General features: G+C 41.7%; 1 protein-coding gene across 4 annotated transcripts in view; it reads left to right on the top strand.

Annotated features, from left to right (window-relative positions):
• Positions 1 to 4,783: 4,783 nt before the first annotated feature.
• PDSS2 (decaprenyl diphosphate synthase subunit 2) overlaps positions 4,784 to 19,014 on the top strand; it is a 125,341-nt gene continuing 111,110 nt past the window's right edge. For all 4 annotated transcript variants that reach the window (XR_012659610.1, XM_075087398.1, XM_075087396.1 and 1 more), the window contains exon 1: positions 4,784 to 5,018. Coding sequence is in view for 3 of the 4 variants with exons in the window: in XM_075087398.1 (XP_074943499.1) it covers positions 4,792 to 5,018 (227 nt within the window). In the remaining variant the exon portion in view is untranslated. The remainder of the gene's footprint in view (positions 5,019 to 19,014) is intronic.

Here is a 19,014-nt window from a genome sequence, read left to right as displayed (position 1 = left end):
GGAGACGGCCTAAGAGGCTGTCTTACAATTGAAATTGGCTTGGGAGGTGAAAAAAACAGTGACTCTACGAAGGAGGGGCATTATCAGCCGCACACTCATCTGCTCCTGGTCCTACTCAGCTTGCTGAAATGGAGGGATTTCAATTGATTTTGTTTTCCTTGCTGTGTGCTGGCTGGCGAACCAGTGAGAAGGGAGCTGTGCTCTGCAAGCGTGTGGCACAGGAGGGGCACGTCCCACTGCCTGCGCAGCACTGCTGAGAGCTACCAGGAGCTTTGGCTTCTCATCTGTGCCGTGCACCGGTGAGCTACTGTATCACTGCGTTTTGTGTGCAGGATGAAAAGGGTGACATACACCTACTCATACAGAGGATCCCTATATATCACATCTATATTTATTAATTTGTTAAATAAAATAAAAATAATTATGCATTTATTATAATTTATTAATGAGCAACACGTCATGTTCTGATATTGGTATCTCAGTAGCTATAGTTAGGCTTAAAAATTAATCTCTTACAGTGCCAAATTCTGTCGAAGGGACGTGACTCCTGCTGAAATCAACTGATGCTAAACGATGCTGTCTTTTCAGCATCTAACTATAGGATCAATAAGGCCTTCATCCTTCTCAGCAGTCTGTCAACTAGCAGGAAGACAGGCAGCCTTGTAGACAAGACACAGACGATGAGGTCAAGAGAAGTGGATTTTTTTCTCAGTTTGCCTTAGGGGTTTTGCAAAGCCTTGGACAAATCATACAACCTCTCTGTTAAACCTTCTGACTTCCAAAATGGAAGTGATCATAACTGCCTACTTCCCCAGGATGCTGTGGGGTAAATCAATTCTCTCTACGTATGGGGGAGGGGAGGGAGGAAAAACTACCTGGATGCTTTGGAAGGAACAGATGTATTTCTGTTAGATTTCATTTCTGTAAACAGCCTTAGAGTGCACCTGAGCTTTAACATATTAAAAAATTAAGCAACATCTAGAAGATTAGGTTATATGTGCAAGGTATAATTAGTATAATATATTAACATTGCTACTGTCCTTCTCCTGTGGATGTCACCTATTTTGGGCAAGGCCAGAGTAACTATGAAGGATCGAAAGGTCAAGTGTTCCCAATCGAATGAGTGCTTTGCAATTGTTCTGCTGTAGATGATAGTCAGGAAAATATTTCCACATTTCATTTGTTAGGAAAGATATCCAGAGCTGGCGTTGGTGGTGGCTTTGATATATTCTCTGGTACATTAGTCCAGAACATGCCGATGTAAACAGAAGTGTCTCTTCACCTTTCATCTTTGTTCTTCAACTTTGATACTAGCCCCCTGCAGTGGCTTCTTTCTCCTCCTGGGGAGGCTTAACAAAGTCAATTGATAGAGAAAAAAAGAGCTCCATTTTTCTTCTCTACTTAAGACTCTAAAGAAATAGACACATCTATTGTACAGTCACTGAAGCTCTTGAAATAGTGTGGGTTTTTCTCTCGAATCCTGAAGGGAAATGAGCCAAGAAGGGGAAAAAAAAAAGCTTGCAGTTGCGTCCATAACTTAAAATATGGCAAGTACATCATACTTTCACTTTTGATGGTTTTTTTTTTGAGACAAAAACTGAGAAACTCTAAATTACAGGCAGCGCAAGCAGCAATGCCTATGGGTAAGCTGGTCCATCATTACCCATTATAAGACCCTGGGTTTTGATGCCTTTAACTGTCAAATACTAAATAATTTGTAATGATTCTTTCTGCGATTGGTGTGTCAGCCTGAAGCTGATTTTTAAAATAGTTCAGTCAGTTTGCAAAATGAAGTTAGAAAAAAATACATTTTGCTTGTGTTAAAAATATTGTTGGACTGCATGACTGCGAAACTCTCCTATCTCCGTGCTCTAAAACTGAAATTTGGCAAAAGATTTGGCAAGGATTTGATGGGTAGGGAATGTCTCAGACTGTTTCCATTAAAAACGTAAATACAGACCTCTGGTCAGAATGGTCTTTCCACATTCTACTGTCCAAAAAGTCCAACAGTAATAGATATCTGCTGTAGGTTTACTGGGGATGGGCAAGACTTTCCAGCAATGGCTTTTCCTAGCAAGAGAGGCCTTTGTGGAGATGAATGCAAGAACTGAGCAAGGGTTCTGCTGCTGCTCCCAAAGTCCCACCCGTAAACATGTATGAAAAGAAGAGTCCATGATTAGGATGCAGGCTCTGCAGACAAGAGGATGATTGGAACTTAGAAAAAGATGAGGAGGCTGTGACAGGAATGAAAGAACAGTAGCTGGTAGGGATGGTGTGTGGATCTGAAGCGAAGAAGTGAGGAAGTTGGGAGAAAGAGACCATGAACTTGAACCAGGAGTCAAAAACCGACCACTGAAGTAAGACTGTTATGTTAAGAGAAGGGAAAGGGGTGAAGGCATTGGGCTGAGAGACAGAGGGTCCTTGGGTGTTACAGTATAATAATTTCAAAGAGTCTCTGTGGTCAAAAAAAAGCTGTGAAACTCACTGACAAAACATATGCTTTATTTCTCCAGCAACTGCTGCATTTAAAGACCATACATACATTTAAAGAACCTACTGCTGGTGAATCATGATGAAGGTCTAGTGGCAGTAAGTGGCATTGTGGATATTGAGGGTCTTGCCCTCATTTTAAACCATTTGGACTTAGGAGAATTTGACATAAAGGGGGCAGGGGTGTTCAGTTGCTTCAACTGTAACACAAAGAATGGTGATTTTGAAAAGCTGAAGTCTCACACATTAGGAGATGGTAGGCTTACTGCCCATGGAACCCTAATTCTCCTCAGTTTATATGTATTATTTTAAGGAGGCTTTAATTGCATAATCATGTTAGTTTTTCACAGAACACTTACCACGTTAAGTGCAAGAATGGATATGGCTCAGGAAATGAATCAAGGAATTGTCACCATTACAGGATGAGGTGCCTTGGTAGCTCCTCTTAAGTGCATCCCTCTGGCAATTTTCATTTACTTAGTCCTTCTGCACAGAAACATGCCATTGCATTCTGTCATTTTTAGACTGTTTATGAGCTGAAACTCCCTATGTAGCAACACTTTGTTCTGTGGCACTAGCTAACTAAACTGACTCAATGGCAGCTCTTTCAAAGCAAAGCTTTATTCTCTCAGAGACAGGCAGCACAAAAAGCAAAGATTTGACACCAGAACCTTAACTCTCCTGTCATCTTTCCAGTTTTAGCAGGTTCTCTCCATTCTAGTTTTTCCCCCTCTCCCGTTTGGGAGAGGCCACTTATGAGATGCCACAGCCTAGTCCAGCTGTTGTTGACTCCACAGTCAAACCCCCTTCCTTAGGACATTAACTTTTACAGTTGTCTCATGCATAAGAACAATAAATACCTTGTCATTGTCACTGGGAACAGGTGAGGCCATTCCTTTTTAGCAGCTTCCCCCTCGTATCCTCAAGAGTTATTTGTGCTTTCCTGGACTGCACTTCATCATTCTTTGTGATGGAGTTGTTTTCTATTTGCACCTTCTTTTACAGTCTTTCAATGTAACTCTTTTTAATCATGTGGAATAATGTAAACAAAATAAAGTGACCTGTGTCTTGTATTTGCAAAGGTAAAAAATGTAACACCCTCTTTTTCCATGTGACTGCAGTCAATGGGACAGATTACTCATCAGAACTCTGTCCGATTTGTTGCAGCAAAGCCTGGAAGTTAACTGGGGGAATGAATCTAAGTGATCGTACAGAACTGATCATATTCTTGCTGAAGTGTTTGTGGAATTGAGGAAGTCACATATATCTCATTTCTGAAGATGGCCAGTGAACTCTCCTCCTCTGGGGTACCCATTCTCTGAGTTCACAAAAGCTCTGGATGCACTTGGCTGCAAAGAGGTGTTAGTGATAGCTGTGCTCAGAATAAATGAGAGACTAACGTTGATACACACCAGACCACACTGTAGAACCACAGGACCCTGAGCACCACAGGACAAACCTACGACGAAATGCAGAGCATGCAGTAAGTTAGGCCTGATGGTGTCACGTCCCAGGCAACTATGGGAAAAGACAAAACAGAATGTCCACGCACTGCAATGTTAGAAATAGAAAACGCAGCGTAGCTAAAGACTACACGTTGAACGCTTCACGCGGGAACTTGAACTCTCCCCCCTGCTAGTCTCTGTAGGCGACACGGGGACCAGGCAGAGCAACCCCCCTTTCCCTGGGCCCCCCCCGGCCATCCCAGCTCCCCGGCCCGGCGCGGGGGGCGCTCCCCCTCGGCTGGGCCCTCGGCCACGCACGTCGCGCTGGGAGGCGACAAGCACCGCGTGGGGAAGAGAGGCGGCGGCCCTTCACCCAGCTCAAGAGCTAGAGGTGAAGAAAAAGGGGAGAAGGACGCTGCCGGGAGTAGGGCCCCCTCTCCCTAGGCTGCCCCTCTCGCCCACGGCCGGCCCCCTAGCTCACGGCCCCTCAGCGCCGCCGCAGCCGTCAGGCGAGGAAGCCGGGCGGGCGGGAGTGGGCAGGGACTGCCGTGCCGCCCTCGCTTTACGGCGCGTTGCGTTTTGCGGCTCCCAAGATGGCTGCCCCCAGGGCACAATGAGCCCGCTCCGGCCGCCGCCGCGCCGCCAGGGGGGACGCAGGCAGGCAGCGCGGCCGCCGAGGGGTCCCGACGCCCGGGGCTGAGCCGGCCGCTGGCGGTGGGGTGTGGGGGGGTCATCTGGCCGCAGCAAGCGAGGAGAAGGAGGACTTGTCTGTGGCCGCTTGGTCTGCGGGATCCCGCCAGGGAGAGTAACGGGAGAGAGGAGCCGGTGCCGGGGGCCTTCCCGGGGGGGCGGGGGGATGTGGGGCGCTTTGCTGCGACGCGGGGGCCGCGGTGCCGGCGGCCTCCGGGGTCTGGCGTCGGGCGGCCCGCCCTGGAGCCAGGTGGTGTCGGAGGCCGAGAAGATCGTGGGGTACCCGACGTCCTTCATGAGCCTGCGGTGCCTGTTGAGCGACGAGCTCAGCAACATCGCCATGCAGGTCCGCAAGCTGGTGGGCACCAAGCACCCCCTGCTCGACACCGCCCGGTAAGCACCTGGCCCGCCGAGGGGGAGAAGCCCACCACCCCCGCCGGCTGGGGGGGTCCAGGGGCGCTGGTGCCCCGGCGGTGGGAGCCACCGGCAGCCCCCGGGAGGCCCCTCGGAACCGGCGGGAAGTTTTGGGCTTCGCTGGTTGTCGGGTGGGTTGAGGCTGGGGTGGGTGGCGGTGGTCGGCATCACTGCCCGGGCCCGGGGGCGGGTGGGAGCCTCGGCCGTGGCAGGTGCCGTGCCCGAGAGCGGCCGTGGAGGGGACACGAGTGTCCCCAGGGAACCCGGCCTTGAGCCCCGAGGTTTCGCGTGGGCGGCTGGCTCTCTGCGCCAACATCTTAATTTCCTTGCCGCAACAGGTTTTCACTTCGGTTATCCTCTGACATTCGGACGTTGCTGCGCTGTAATGCCATGCACAATGAATAAGTTTCCCCATGCGATGTGCAAAAAAATCCCGTGATAATGGAAGAACTATGGCCGTCTTGCTAACTACCATGTATTTTTTAATATTAAGGACTATATTGCAAGGAAACCAGTGGAAAAAATGGAGGAACTAATCAACTTAAAAGCTCAAAATGACACTGCTCTGAACTGTGATTTTGTTACTAAAAGCGTTAGAAAACATTTTCTGTTTTGGAATATCCAGTTGGGAGTTTTGGTGTATTGTTGAGATTTTTAGGGCTGCTAAGCTGATTATCCACTCTTTCATTTTTAAGGCAAACTCATGGGATACTTGCATTCCTGCCAATAAGCAGAAGTTGGGACTGTTTGGCAGTGTTTTCTTTGACTGTAAAACAAGAACTGGTTCGCAGTGGTTTTTTTTTTTCCCAAACAATTAAATACCAGAGTCTTAACACAATTAAAAAAAAAAAAAGGTGCAATTTTCCAAGGGCTTTGGGTTGTGGATTTGGGTTTGGGGGGGGATTTTTTGGGAATGGTTTTTGTTTGATGGAGCTATGTTTGCTATAACTGCAAATATAACAGTGTTACTAGAACCCAAGTTTAATATGCACAGTATTTTTGAACAGGTGTAAAAAAAAAAAAAACACAAAAAAACCCAACAATTTGTTAAAAACGAATGTTCTGCTTTTCTTTTAAAGAATAAGAATTGTAGCTGTGTAGTGGTCCTTGGCAACTCCACAATTATGGTGAATGATATAAAACCAAGATTTATTCTCTGCCTCTAAGTCTTGTTGTCTTGAGTGAGCAGGAGTACAGGGGACAAACATAGCTTTTTAAAGAAACATTATTTTGGGGAGAGGGATTTCGATATTGGCTTTAAGTAGACTTTTCTGGAAGAAACAAATCAACCTGTTAATAAAAATGGAAAATACCTGACTTTAGAAAATGCTGGTGGAGGGGATTTTGTTGAGTTGTTTATAAATGCAGGTTGTGATGTTATGATAAGCTTAGCAATGCTTTTTTGTTTTTTAAGAGGAGGGACAGGAAGAAAATGTTTTTCTGCCTTTGGATCCAATGTTAAGGTCAGTTGATGGAATGCAGGGAATAGGAGACTGAAGTGCAATGTATTTGGGCTCTTGAGCTTCTACTGCAGTTGTAGAAGTATCAGAGGACCCCCACAGTGCTAAAGCGGGACCTCAATGTTAGCTTTAGAGAGTCTGTTCAATGTGTAGTAGCTGCTGGTTTATTTGAGAATCAAGTTTAAATACAGTATTTTGGGGCATGGCTGGAGGTTTCATGGTGGAGCTGTGATGTGTGTGGGATTTTTTGATGTTTTAGGTGGGCTGCTTTGGGCTTAGTTCTTTAAGCCTGTAGCTTGTGGAACACCAGTAGGAATATAATAGTGTACAAGGTCAGTGGGGTTGAATCCATTAATTTCTTAAAATTCACAGATGTTTAGTGCACTACTAGCCTGATATGTCACACTGGAAACAAAATCTGTCTTTACTCACATAAAGCTGAAAGCATGTGCCCTTATTTTGGATGTTCTTATTTGGCTTCACTGGTATTTCCAAAGACTTTGTTGCAGATGCATTTCCAATGGCCTTGGCCTTTGTATTATAAGAGTTAATTTCCTGCTGGCAAGTTTTAGTACACCTGTAGCAATGCGTAAGTTGTACCTGACCTTGTTTTATGGTATGATTTTGCAATAAGGTGAATTTTGACCTTTTTCTTAGTAATCATAGAATGGTTTGGTTTGGAAGGGACTTTCAGAGGTCAATAATCTTAATCTTAATAACCTTCTGAAATTTTACTGTTGTATGCTTGATTGTAAATGTGATTGGTTTTAGTTACAGATCTGAGATCTATGTTCTGACTTACCACAGCTGTTTAGGAAACAGATCTTGATTTATTTTCAATACTAGGTACATGTTTTAAATCTCTGGCTTGTTACCCATGCTTATGAAATAACACAGGTTTCTTGTTCGGGCAAATGTTTTAAAGCTTGGGTATCTACAATATGCTCTTTAGTGATTTCCTGAAAAACTTAAATGATTGATATGTTCTGCAACTCTAATCTTTCGGACTGTGAATGCATAAATACTATATATTCCTATTAAGTACTTCAACACTTTGAAGAGAATTTTCTAACTGTGGGAACATCTGAAAAAACCTGGCCAGTGAACCTGATTAATTGCACATGCTGTTTCTCAATTTTCTACTCATTTATTTTTGAGGTTGTAAGTGGTGACAATCGAATTATGATAGCTTGCTGTCATCTCTAAGTGATATTAATTTTCTTTAACCACCTCTGACTGGTGGTATTTTGTCGTCAGTGTTTTTGTGTCTACCCTCCCTTCCTGTCTAAATGCTTTGCTAGCCTTTGAAGTCTTCCTTAGACCATTAGGGGTTTCTTAAGCATAGGTAGAAAACCCTCTGCTTTATCTGCGCAGAACAGGTTCTGAGCTGAGACAGCGTAAGGCGTAATTGCCACTACGTTGAAAGCCTTTAGTGTAACAGGAGTACTGATGAGCATTTTTAACCTTTTGCTGAGCTTTGGGTCACTAGGCTGTTGCAACGCGTAGCCTGTGCTGAGAGCCTTAAAGAAGGCAGCTTAAAGATAAATGTCCACGTGAGACAGGACATGCAGAGGAACAGCTGTTGGGGCAGTATATGTTGCTCTGATGATCCCATCCATTTCTTTCTCTCGTTTGGATGTGGTGGTGGCAGCTCCTGGGTACAAGTGCCTGCCATGAATCAGGACTGCAGCAGGTGTTCTTCTGGGATGATGTGCGACCCTGATACCTCCTACCAAGCCTGTGCCTGGCCTGCAGCTTTAAATCCCTGAGCTATTGCTGACTCTGCTCTTGGGCAGGCAGAGACGTGTAACTGAGCCCTGGAGTGAGGGATTTGGGAGTTCTGTAATCTGTGTGGTAAAGTTGAGTTTATCTTTTTTCTTTTTTTTAAGTTTTTTTTTTTCTTAAGTCAGCCACATCAAGTAAATGTCCTTAGTAGTATTAGCTTTGCCCGGCTTGTTAGAAAGAGAGTGAAATGTGAGGGAAAGGTTACATTTCATTTCAGAAAGGCTAATGATTAGTGGTTAAAGATCATTGGAAGTTGGGGTATCTGGATTATATTCAAAGCTGTGCTTTTGGCTCTCTGACTAGGGCAAGCCACTTAATTTTTCATGCTTGCATTTACTTATCTGTAAAATGAATAGTATAGCATCTGTTTTCTGGAGGTGTTACACTTCATTCATTATAGCCTATATTGATCACTGTGATGTTTAAGTGGAAAATGGTGCATAAGCAATATTACTAAAGAATACTTTAAACAAATGCTATCATTAAAATATTTACCTTTAGTGGATAATCTGGAAACAAAATTCCAACCTGACTACTGCTGGATCTTTCTGTTTGTAGTCCTGTGAGTCGCTGTATGCTTCTTCAGAGCTTTTGGTCTATAATGAAGTGTTTCCTGTAATGAAGTGTTTTCAGCAGCTATTCAGAACTAACATTTATATTTTTTTGCTCTTCAGGCTTTGTTGTGCTAAATGAATTTTTTTTTTCAGTGCATGAAGGTGTGACCTCCTTTTCAGTTGGGAAGCAAACACATCTCCAACATTCTGTCTTCTCTTCCCCCTTCCTTTCTAGGCTAGCATACATCCTCCTTAATATAGGAAAGAATATGTAATTGGCAGTGTGATCTACTTTTCTCAAATACATAGTGTGAATAATGTTTTCTTGATTATTTAATCTCCCTTGGGAAGGGTATAGCTTGTTGCAGATTGTAAACAGTAAATGTTATGGCCAATGCATCACTTCTGTAATATCACTAAATGAAATGGAACACTTCATGTAAAATTATCATGGGATACCATTTAGCTCCAGCCATTCTGTCATTAGCATGTGGGAGGAATGATTATATTTTAGTTCTGTCAGAATTATTTGGTGATAAATGCTTAAGTAGACTTAGTTACAGTTTTCCTGGATTATTACAGAAATAAAAAGCCTTGATAGTTCAGGTTCTGTTCTGTTCTGTTGCAGCCTGCTCAGTGTAGATCTCTAGCCATTTTAAGCACTGAACATAAAAATGCAACCCAGAATAGCTTCAGGATTACATGCTTTTGGGTTGAAATGTCCAATAACATTTGTTTCCCCGTAGTTCTGTTTCTCTGTCAGCTTGAAATGGCTTAGTTCAGTAACACATATCTTGTAACTTCAGATACATTTGCCCTCCTGTGTGGGTGACTGATTTCAGCATAGATCGAGGGATTTGTTTCAACCTGGAATTGAATTGGAATTGTTATGACCGATTTATATTTTTTTTCTAACAGAATGGTGGCTTTAAAACTATTGTTTTTTTATAATTGTAGATGCTGTGATTGACTAAGAGTAGCTTTTTAGCAACGTATCTCAAATGTTAATTTTTTTTTCTTTTCAGGGCTAGAAGAAGGAAAGTAGCTATTTACTTGGCAGGGGCTAATGAGGTAACTTTCCCTGAAAACAGCCAGCTGCTGGATACTTAGTGACAAGCAGAGGGTCTGGTCAATTTACAGCTTCTAAAACTGAAACTTACTGCAGTCTTTTACATTTCACTGAATTGCTCAATCTGTAACGGACCATGAGGGCATAAAGTCCCTCTCCTGCTGTTGCTGGATCAGAAGTTAAAGCACATTTGCGTTCACTAAATTTTATTATTATTTCAGCTTGCTGTAACACTTTGCCACAAAAAAATATTTTTTGCAGAGAGATGCGATTTTTATAATCGTGGCCAGAATGCCTGTGAAGTTATCTATGAGGTAGTAGTTCTGTCATTTCCTATGTCTACTGCAGAGATGTGTTGGACTCTTTTTGGAAGCACTGGCCACCTAGGCTAGCATGCAGGACACCTCTGCAGAAAGCCTCAGTAGTGATTTCAGAAACGCAGAAATGTTTTTCCTGCTTGATATGTTTGATACTATTTGCAAATTTACTGAAATACTGGTGGCTATAGGAAGTTTGCCTTTGTCCAGGGAGACTATCTCCCAAAAAATTCTGTACAGCTAATGCAAATGGAGGCGCTTCTCAGGAGAGTTCCAGTTGAAGCACTGGAGTTAAATTCCTGCTTTGACTCAACCCATCAATAAATTTCTTTTTTTCAAGAGAGGCTGGTCTCTCTTAGTCAGGTTTTGTGAACATCTTCCAGTCTGTTTTGATAGACTTGAGTAGTAACTTTGAAAACCTTGTCATGTTACATGTCTTAGGAATGTTGGTACTCCCTAGGGCGTTCTGTTACCGTACTCGCCGTCAAGTAAACCATTCTTAGGTACCAAAAATAGCTTCATGTGTATTTTGGCTGAATGAACTCACAAAGAGTGAAGAAGTTAACTTCGGCAAGTAAAAACGCATAGAGGAAATGAAACCATTTTAGGTTCATATATGGACTGAAACTTCCTTATATATCTGATTCCTTCCATGTTCTTCCGTGTACTTGTGGCCTTCACTATGGTTTTCAGTTAGCCACTACTTAATGTTGTCTTGTACAGTTAAAGGGAGGGAGAATCCACACTCATTCTTTATGCTGTAGTAAGGTGGAATGGGATGAATAGATGTGTGCTGTTTGTTCTTTCTCCCAAATTTTGTGTTTTTTTGTTTCTCTTCCTGCATAAGTTTCACCAGTGTATAGTTTTTATTAGTTTTTTTTCCACCAGCAACATTACATTCATATACATAAATGCTTATATCTGTCAGTTATTATTGCTCTTTTGAAGAGCTGTCAGTAGACTCCAGAAAATGAGTGGCATCAAAATTTGTACGCTTGGGCTTGAGGTTCACAGTTCACATTTAAAGGGCCTTAACTTTAAATTTTTTTGTGAAACGTTACATTTTTGTGGGGTTTGGCAGTGAGAATCTCATTCTTAAAGGTAAAGCATATTAGGTGGGGGGCATATTGTGTGTGTGTATATTGGGAACCCAAGCTAAAAAAAATACGACACATACACAATAGTATTCTGAGCAAGGTAAGTTGAGAGTCCTAAGTTGTAGTGGCCTTCATGTTCACTGCCTCTGTAGTGGGTAAGCTGTATTATAGTGGTGAAGACATTACAAAGGAGTAAAGCAGTTATTCTCAAAGATGAGGTTTTGGTGGTTTGTTTTTTTAAACTCTATTAATAAACCTTAGCTCAAGAAGTAAAAGCAGTCATTGTCAGGATCATAGGTTTACTACAAACGTTGGGAAAGGCTGAACTGATGAATAAACAGCTACAGTTTTCAGCTGTAGTGGTGCTGAGTTCTTGTCTTGTTCACTGATAGTATTTGTCTAGAAGAATTTATACAAAAGATATTTAATTGTATGGTACAATACCCAGTTTTGCTGACTATTTTGCCACCATAAACAAAGCAGGATCAAGTAGCAAGTCTGCAGTATGGATGTGCAAAAGCTAGGCTGCAAATTAAATTCTCTTGCATTTGAATAATGGTTTTCTGCAATGATTCTTGTTCAAATATCTATATTGAATCCAGGTTTCTGTGCTTATGAGGAATATATTATTTCAGCATGTAGGTTGGTCTTAGTAAATGAAGTGTATTCAGTAGGTGATGATGCCATTAGGGATTTTCTGAGAGAATTATTTACAATGAAAACTAGTATGCTGTCCTGGTATTGAATTATCAGTATGTTTCTAGTATGTTTGATAGGGAATATGAGTCTGAAGATTTCAGCAGAACTTCATGTACAACTCATTCTGATTAAATGAAAGACCTTGGGATTTCTTAAGCTTGGGTTTCAAGTGTGTGAAAAAGAAACTGAATGTATAATGAACAGATCCAAGTGCCAGTCAGTCTTGAAAGGACGTAGTGTATCACACCTAGAGCAAACTTAGTTTTACTTTAGTCACACAGCAGCCTAAGCATCTTTTTAAAATAAAGGTAATTTTTAAAGTTCACATCTGTTCTTTTCTGCTTTCAAGTACAATTGATTCATAATGCATGTGGATGTTGAATACCCAGTTTAATGCACCAGTGAATGACTGTTATGTCAATGTTTGCTCTACACAGGAAAAGAGTACTGAATAAGTGGAAATAGTTTCAGAATAATTCTTTCTGTAACCCTGAAGAGGGTTACCAAATGTGCATTTCTATAAAGCACAAATGAGAACGGATGTCATAGAGTAATCAAAATTCTTATCTGGGTTACTGGGAACTGTTTTTGCTCTGTGAATCTTATATTTGGCTATGGTAAGTTAACTTCCTTGCCTTACAAGAGTAAGGGAAAAAGTACTTTTCCCTAGGCTTTTACTCTTTCTGAGGTCTATATTTTGTAGCTTGCAAAAAGTGTTCTCCCCTACTTGAGATATTTCCCCTCTCCGCCGCCTTTTTTGTTAATGCTGCCTCCCAGTTGACTGGCCGGCTTGTTTATGAGGCCGTGGCAGGGGCAGGAGACCCCATTAACAAATCACCGTGAGCATTTTTCAGAACTCTTCCAAAATCCATGGGTAACACTGTATCATCTACAGCACTTTGTAAATCTATTCAGGAAAATGCAAAGTTCACAAAGGACAAATGTAAGCTTGGGAGTTAGATGTTTCCGTACTTATGCTATTGCTTTCTCCTAGGGGTGGCAGGCCATTGTCTTAAATTATTAATATCTTTCCTTTACCCCACATCTAAGTGTCTTAGTTTCCCTCAGGGTAGGCAGACTGTCTGCAGTGCTTGCCCTAAAGGAACTACTGCTAGAGACAAACCTGACAGACTATAAAGGAACACCATGAATTTAAAAATCAGATCTATTACAAAAATTAAGTTTAAAATCTGTAGCAGCTGCTTTGCTGTCCTTGAATTGTCCCTGCCAATTCTCTGGCATTGACAATCACTTTAGCTTAATTTTTTTTCTTCTCTTGCTGTGTGAAAGATTCATTTAAGGAAAGAAAAACTGATCATATAGGAAAAACTGGTGAGACTCATTATACGTGAGCTTTTGTCAAACTCACGCTGTGAACTAGCTAGATTTACTTATAAAGATAGATAGGGCTTAGAAATTTGCCTCAATCCCAGACTTAACTGAGAAACTCTAGGACCTGTTCAGCCTGCTGGAGGTTCTTCACGTGAGCCACAGTCATCTTTTCTTCAATCCTCAGCTATTCCTAAAGAAGCATCAGAGGGTCCAGCTTTTGCATTCATCTTTGACATTTCATTTCCACTTAAATTACAAGTGATGGTTGTTCCCATTTTGCTTTCTCATTCCTCCAGTTCCTTTCTTCAAAATAGCACTAGTTGGTGCTTCTCCATGGCTGCTCTTCCAGCTTGGGGAAAAAACAAAGAAAGGCCTACAAAGAAATCCTCTGTTCCTTAATAGTATGAAAGTGCATAGTAAACATCTAGTTCTTTTTGTTCCTCTTTTTTCCTTCCCAGCCAGGGAAAGAAGTCATACCTTGGTGCAAACTTGCTCTATGACAGCTGTCTTTTTCATTAACTGCCTGTTCAGCATACCCCACAAAATAATTGTAATCAAAGAGTTAATACATCTATATGTTGTCACTGGTCCTTGAAATAGCTTACATATTGCACTTTTTTTTTTTTTTCAAAAAGAAAAACTCTGTATTTCAGTCACAAAGTTGGTCTGGGTCTGTAACAGGATGTGCTTGTGTAGACCCATCCTGCAAATGCATAGTCCCGATTAAGGCAATCTGAGGGTAATGGTCTGTGCCAACACGCTTTGTGTCTGGTTGTCATCTAAATGATTAGCTGGTAGCAGAAGCACCATAATTAGTTGATTTGGTAAGACTGCTTTTAATCAAACTTAACAGAAAGTTCAAGTTGTTAAGAACTAAATGGAATACTTGTTAGGTCAAGTACACAAAGCAAAGCTTTGTGATCATAAGTGGAAAATCATCTCTTTTGCACGTTTGAAAAATGATTGTGCTAGCATGTATGTTTGTTAGTGGTTACTTTTTTCCCAAAGGTGCATTGTGTTCATGTGAAATTAGTTGAACTTTGAGACTGCATATCACAGAGCTACTGCATTTTCATATTATGAAAATTCATATATTTTCATAGGCTAGAAAATGAAGGTTCCCGTGATATATCAGTGCAGCCTGTATGCATGTCTGTTATACAGGGGAAAGTTTTTTATCCCAGTAACCTTCCTGTCTCTGATTCCCAACTGTTTTTAATTTAATGTGGTTTGTGAAGATGAAGGTATACTGTGTGCATATTTTAAAAGGATTTCAGTGATGTTAATGCTACATTATGAAGTTCATATTTGGATCATGCTTTTAGAAGCTGACTTCTGAATGTGAATCTGTCTGGTATGACATATTTCAGTAATTAAAAATTAATCTACAGGAAAAACATGTCTTCTCCAAACGTGTGTTGTCTTGTGGAGGTGAAGCTGAAGTGCAAAGGGCTGAGAGATCAATTAATCATCTGTTCTTGATCCCCAGTTGTTAAAGCCAGAAATACTGGGGATGGTGTATACTCCATGTTTTATTGCCCACAGGAAGAATTGTCACTTCCTGATTATTTTTAAGTTTAGATAGTATGGGAGTTATTGATGGGCTCTGGAAGAAATCAGATGTCATCTATCAGTAGGAGTAATAATGGAAAAAGACTGTTTTCAGAAATAAGGTTCAGAAGACTCGAGGAAGTTGGAATTACGGAGACCTTTTAGAGTAATTGTGGGGGAAACCCTTCTTTCAGTACACGTTTATTCAAGGAATGGAAGGCATTAAAGAAGTTTATACTATTAGAATTTACAGTATATTTTATGTGTCTTTTGACCATAATATAACTTCATAAAACTGAAACAAATAGTCTTGCCAGTTGGAAAGTAGGAAATGAATCCATGTAATGACTGTGGTGTGTCGTAGCAACCAAGTTTTAAAATAGTCAAATTCCAAAATAATGTTATAAAAATGACATCAGAGGAAAAAAGATTATTATGTGTTATGTTATAGCAACAGAAACATAGGCCTGTTTTTTGTTTGTGAATCACTTGGGATCATATTGCTGCCTGTGGATTTTGCGGGGGCAGAGGGGGAAGTTTATGTCCTAACACATAGGGCACATTTGGGAGTCGGGGGTGTGTGTGTGTGAGAGAGATATATTTTTGGCCATCCTTGTTCCTATGACACTTGGAAAGAGCTGAAGTTTTGCTAGTTTTCCTGTTTTGAATTTTTGTTTTCCAAATAAAATACTAACTGAATGTTTACCTTCTCATTTGCTTTTCTACTTTTAAGTCTTTAGAAGTTCCCTTGAATCTTTTGGGTCTTTTTCCAGGGCTTGTCAGAGAACAATTAAGCTTTAGTAGCAGAACACTATGAATGAATTGAAACTTAGGGGTTGGGTTTTTTTTAATTAACACCAGCATAGTAGTATTGGCAGATACCAGCCTGCAGTGTGAAGTTTCAGTACATCCCAGAGCAATGGTGAGATACGCAGCGGGTGTACACGCATCCCTCTGCTACCTCACGCTCTGAGCTGGGAGGAGCTGCCTGGGTGGTGAGCCACGCTTGCTCTCTACTCTTCTTACCCGAGTGCCAGCTGAGCAGCTATGAAGATCTATTGTGAGAAATCAGCTTACGACCACAGTGCATGTCTAATAACTGAGAATATAAATGGCTGGCCGCATAGCTCTGTGTCGGATTCAAAGTGTGGACCCAGAAGTGGGTTCTGTCTTGCTGTACTTGCACAGATGTTATGCTTTATAAGATTACTGCGTGCAGTTAGCTCCTCTGAATATGTTTTCATTTTAGGACTTTGATTTCTAATTTTGACAGGCCTCATCCTCAGTCCACAGCATTCTTTCAGATATGCCATCTTCCTAATAGTTAATTTATCAAAAAACCTCCTTTTCAGATAACTGCTGAGAATGAAACATCCATTGCAAGCAGAAGTGGAGGTGTCTTCACAACTAGAATAATTCCCTTCTCCTTCCCTCTTCTATTGTAATTGCCAGGTTGACTTACTTGCTAGAAATATTGAGAAATACTGGGTCTGGATTAATATATTATCCCTGGATGGTACTGCTGCTTCAGATTACCTTGGTGTACATGTAGCTATTAAATATTGAAAGCTGTTTACATGTTCTCATGTAGTGAATCTCTGTGTAAACAAGTCTTATTTACTGAGCAGTTTGGGAAGCAGGTACACACCAGTATGCCTTAGGAAATCTGCCATTTAAGCTTTTGTCCTCATTTTCTCTGGCTATGATAAATGGAGTAGTAGACAAGGAACCATAATAGTGTGTGTTATGGAGAGGAAGAAGCATTGTCCTGAGAACGTGAAGAAAATCTGTTTAAGCTCACGAATAACTTAAATGCTAACCAACTACTGTCACCAGAACTCATGAAGCAGTTTTCAATCTGTTTTTCAAAGGAATTTGAAAGCAAAAGTCTCTGATGTTGTATGAAATAGTATATTTATGCTTAAAAGATTTGTATCCCATGTGCTAAATATGGAGACAAACAAATATAAGCCCTTCTTATGAATATAATTACGAGGAAAGCAAGAAAATACGTTGAAGAAGATTGAAGATATACTAATGCTTTAAATCTACATGGAATGAATGTTGCTGTGCTATACAATGTAATGCAAACATATGAAACCTGTGAATCACAGAATATCAGGGATTGGAAGGGACCTCTGGAGATCATCTTGTCCAACCCCCCTGCTTGAGCAGGGGCACAGGAACCCGCCCAGGTTGGTTTTGAATGTCTCCAGGGAAGGAGACTCCACAACCTCCCTGGGCAGCCTGTGCCAGTGCTCTGGCACCCTCACAGTAAAGAAGTTTTTCCTCATATTGAGGTGGAACTTCCTGTGTTCCAACTTGTGCCCATTGCCCCTTGTCCTGGCATTGGGCACTAATGAAAAGAGCCTAGTCCCATCCTCCTGACACCCACCCTTTAGATATTTATAAGTATTGATAAAATCCTTCCTCAGTCTTCTCTTCTCCAGGCTAAACAAACCCAGGTCTCTCAGCCTTTCCTCATAAGGGAGATGCTCCAGTCCCCTGATCGTCTTGGTAGCTCTCTGCTGGACTTGCTCAAGCAGTTCCCTGTCCTTCTTGAACTGGGGAGCCCAAAACTGGACACAGTACTCCAAACGTGGTCTCACTAGGGTGGAGTAGAGGGGGAGGATAACATCTCTCAACCTGCTGGCCACACTCCTTTTAATGCACCCCAGGGTACTGTTGGCCTTGGCCACAAGGGCACGTTGCTGGCTCAAGGTCAGCTTGCTGTTCCCCAGCACTCCCAGGTCCTTCTCAACAGAGCTGCTTTCCAGTAGTTCAGCCCCCAACCTGTACTGGTGCCTGGGGTTGTTCCTCCCCAGGTGCAGGACCTTGCACTTGCTCTTGTTGAACTTGATCTGGTTCCCCTCGGCCCAGCTCTCCAGCCTGTCCAGGTCTCGCTGGACGGCAGCACAGCCTTCTGGTGTATCAGCCCCTCCTCCCAGCTTGGTATCATCAGTGAACTTGCTGAGGTTACACTCTGTCCCTTTGCCCAGGTCATTGATGACTATGTTGAAGAGGACTGGACCCAACACAGACCCCTGGGGAACATGACTAGTGACAGGCCTCCATCCAGACTCTGCCCCATTGATCACAACCCTCTGAGTTCTGTTGTTCAGCCAGCTCTCTGTCCACCAATGAATGGTGTTGCTAATTACTGCGAGTGTAGTTGTACGTTTCATATTTGAAAAACCCACCCAACCAAAAAAACCCCGCTTTGGGAAATGATGATGTGCAAGGTTGGTTTTTTTTCTACCTCCAAATGTGTATTGTTGAAGACAGCAGATACTCAAACCTTATATATGTTTAACCATTGCCTTGTGAGTAATTTGGCGATCTTTTTACACTTCTATATGAAGAAAGGGAAAATCCTTTTATTTGCCGAATGCTAAATAAACCTTTCAAAGCTGGTCTAGCTCTAGGAAGAGAGAAGAAAGAGTCAGCTCTCTTAGCTCTAAATCTCCTATTTATGATTTTCATGAGTTCAGAAATCACTGAGTATTTATTTATTTTTACTACAGAGACACAAAAGACAAACCTGCAGGCTGGTTACGGCAAAAGGAAGTGTAACTGTGGGTATGCAGCCTATTGTGTTTCCATTCCTGAGGTAATTTTATTTCAGAATGGAATTTTGCATTAGATTACCTCAAAAATGTCATCATTTGTTGATGCAAATAATTTTAAATTCTTTCTCCCCAGTGAATGATGAATTATTCTTTCATGAGAGATCTAGATTATTTTAATTAATTATGTGGGGGTTTAAATCTTTAGATTTTAAATTAAGTTTCAGGTGAGTTAAGCTCTTCCCTGAGGAGCTTTTACTATGTTAGCAGTGGAGAAGGATAATATTTGCTGCATAATTCTCTAATGGGCTGTTGTATGTTGCTCTGTTGAACAAGACTGCTGTTTTGCTTTTGATTTCTGGTCTGTGTCCAGTGTTTCAGGGAACAAGTTGGACAGTTAGAAGATATCACCCAAAATTTATTTTCCTGTCAGCTGTGGAAGAGAAAGATTAAGGACCTATTGAAATATATTGCTTTGGGGGGTTGTCAAGGTCCACAGAAATGGGATGTAAAACTAAATGAAGCACTGGTAACCACAGACATGA

This window comes from Phalacrocorax aristotelis, chromosome 3 (genome assembly GCF_949628215.1).
Source record: "Phalacrocorax aristotelis chromosome 3, bGulAri2.1, whole genome shotgun sequence".
NCBI classification, from domain to species: domain Eukaryota; kingdom Metazoa; phylum Chordata; class Aves; order Suliformes; family Phalacrocoracidae; genus Phalacrocorax; species Phalacrocorax aristotelis.
Note: the sequence above shows the minus strand (reverse complement) of the source record. Positions and strands in the feature narration are given on the sequence as shown.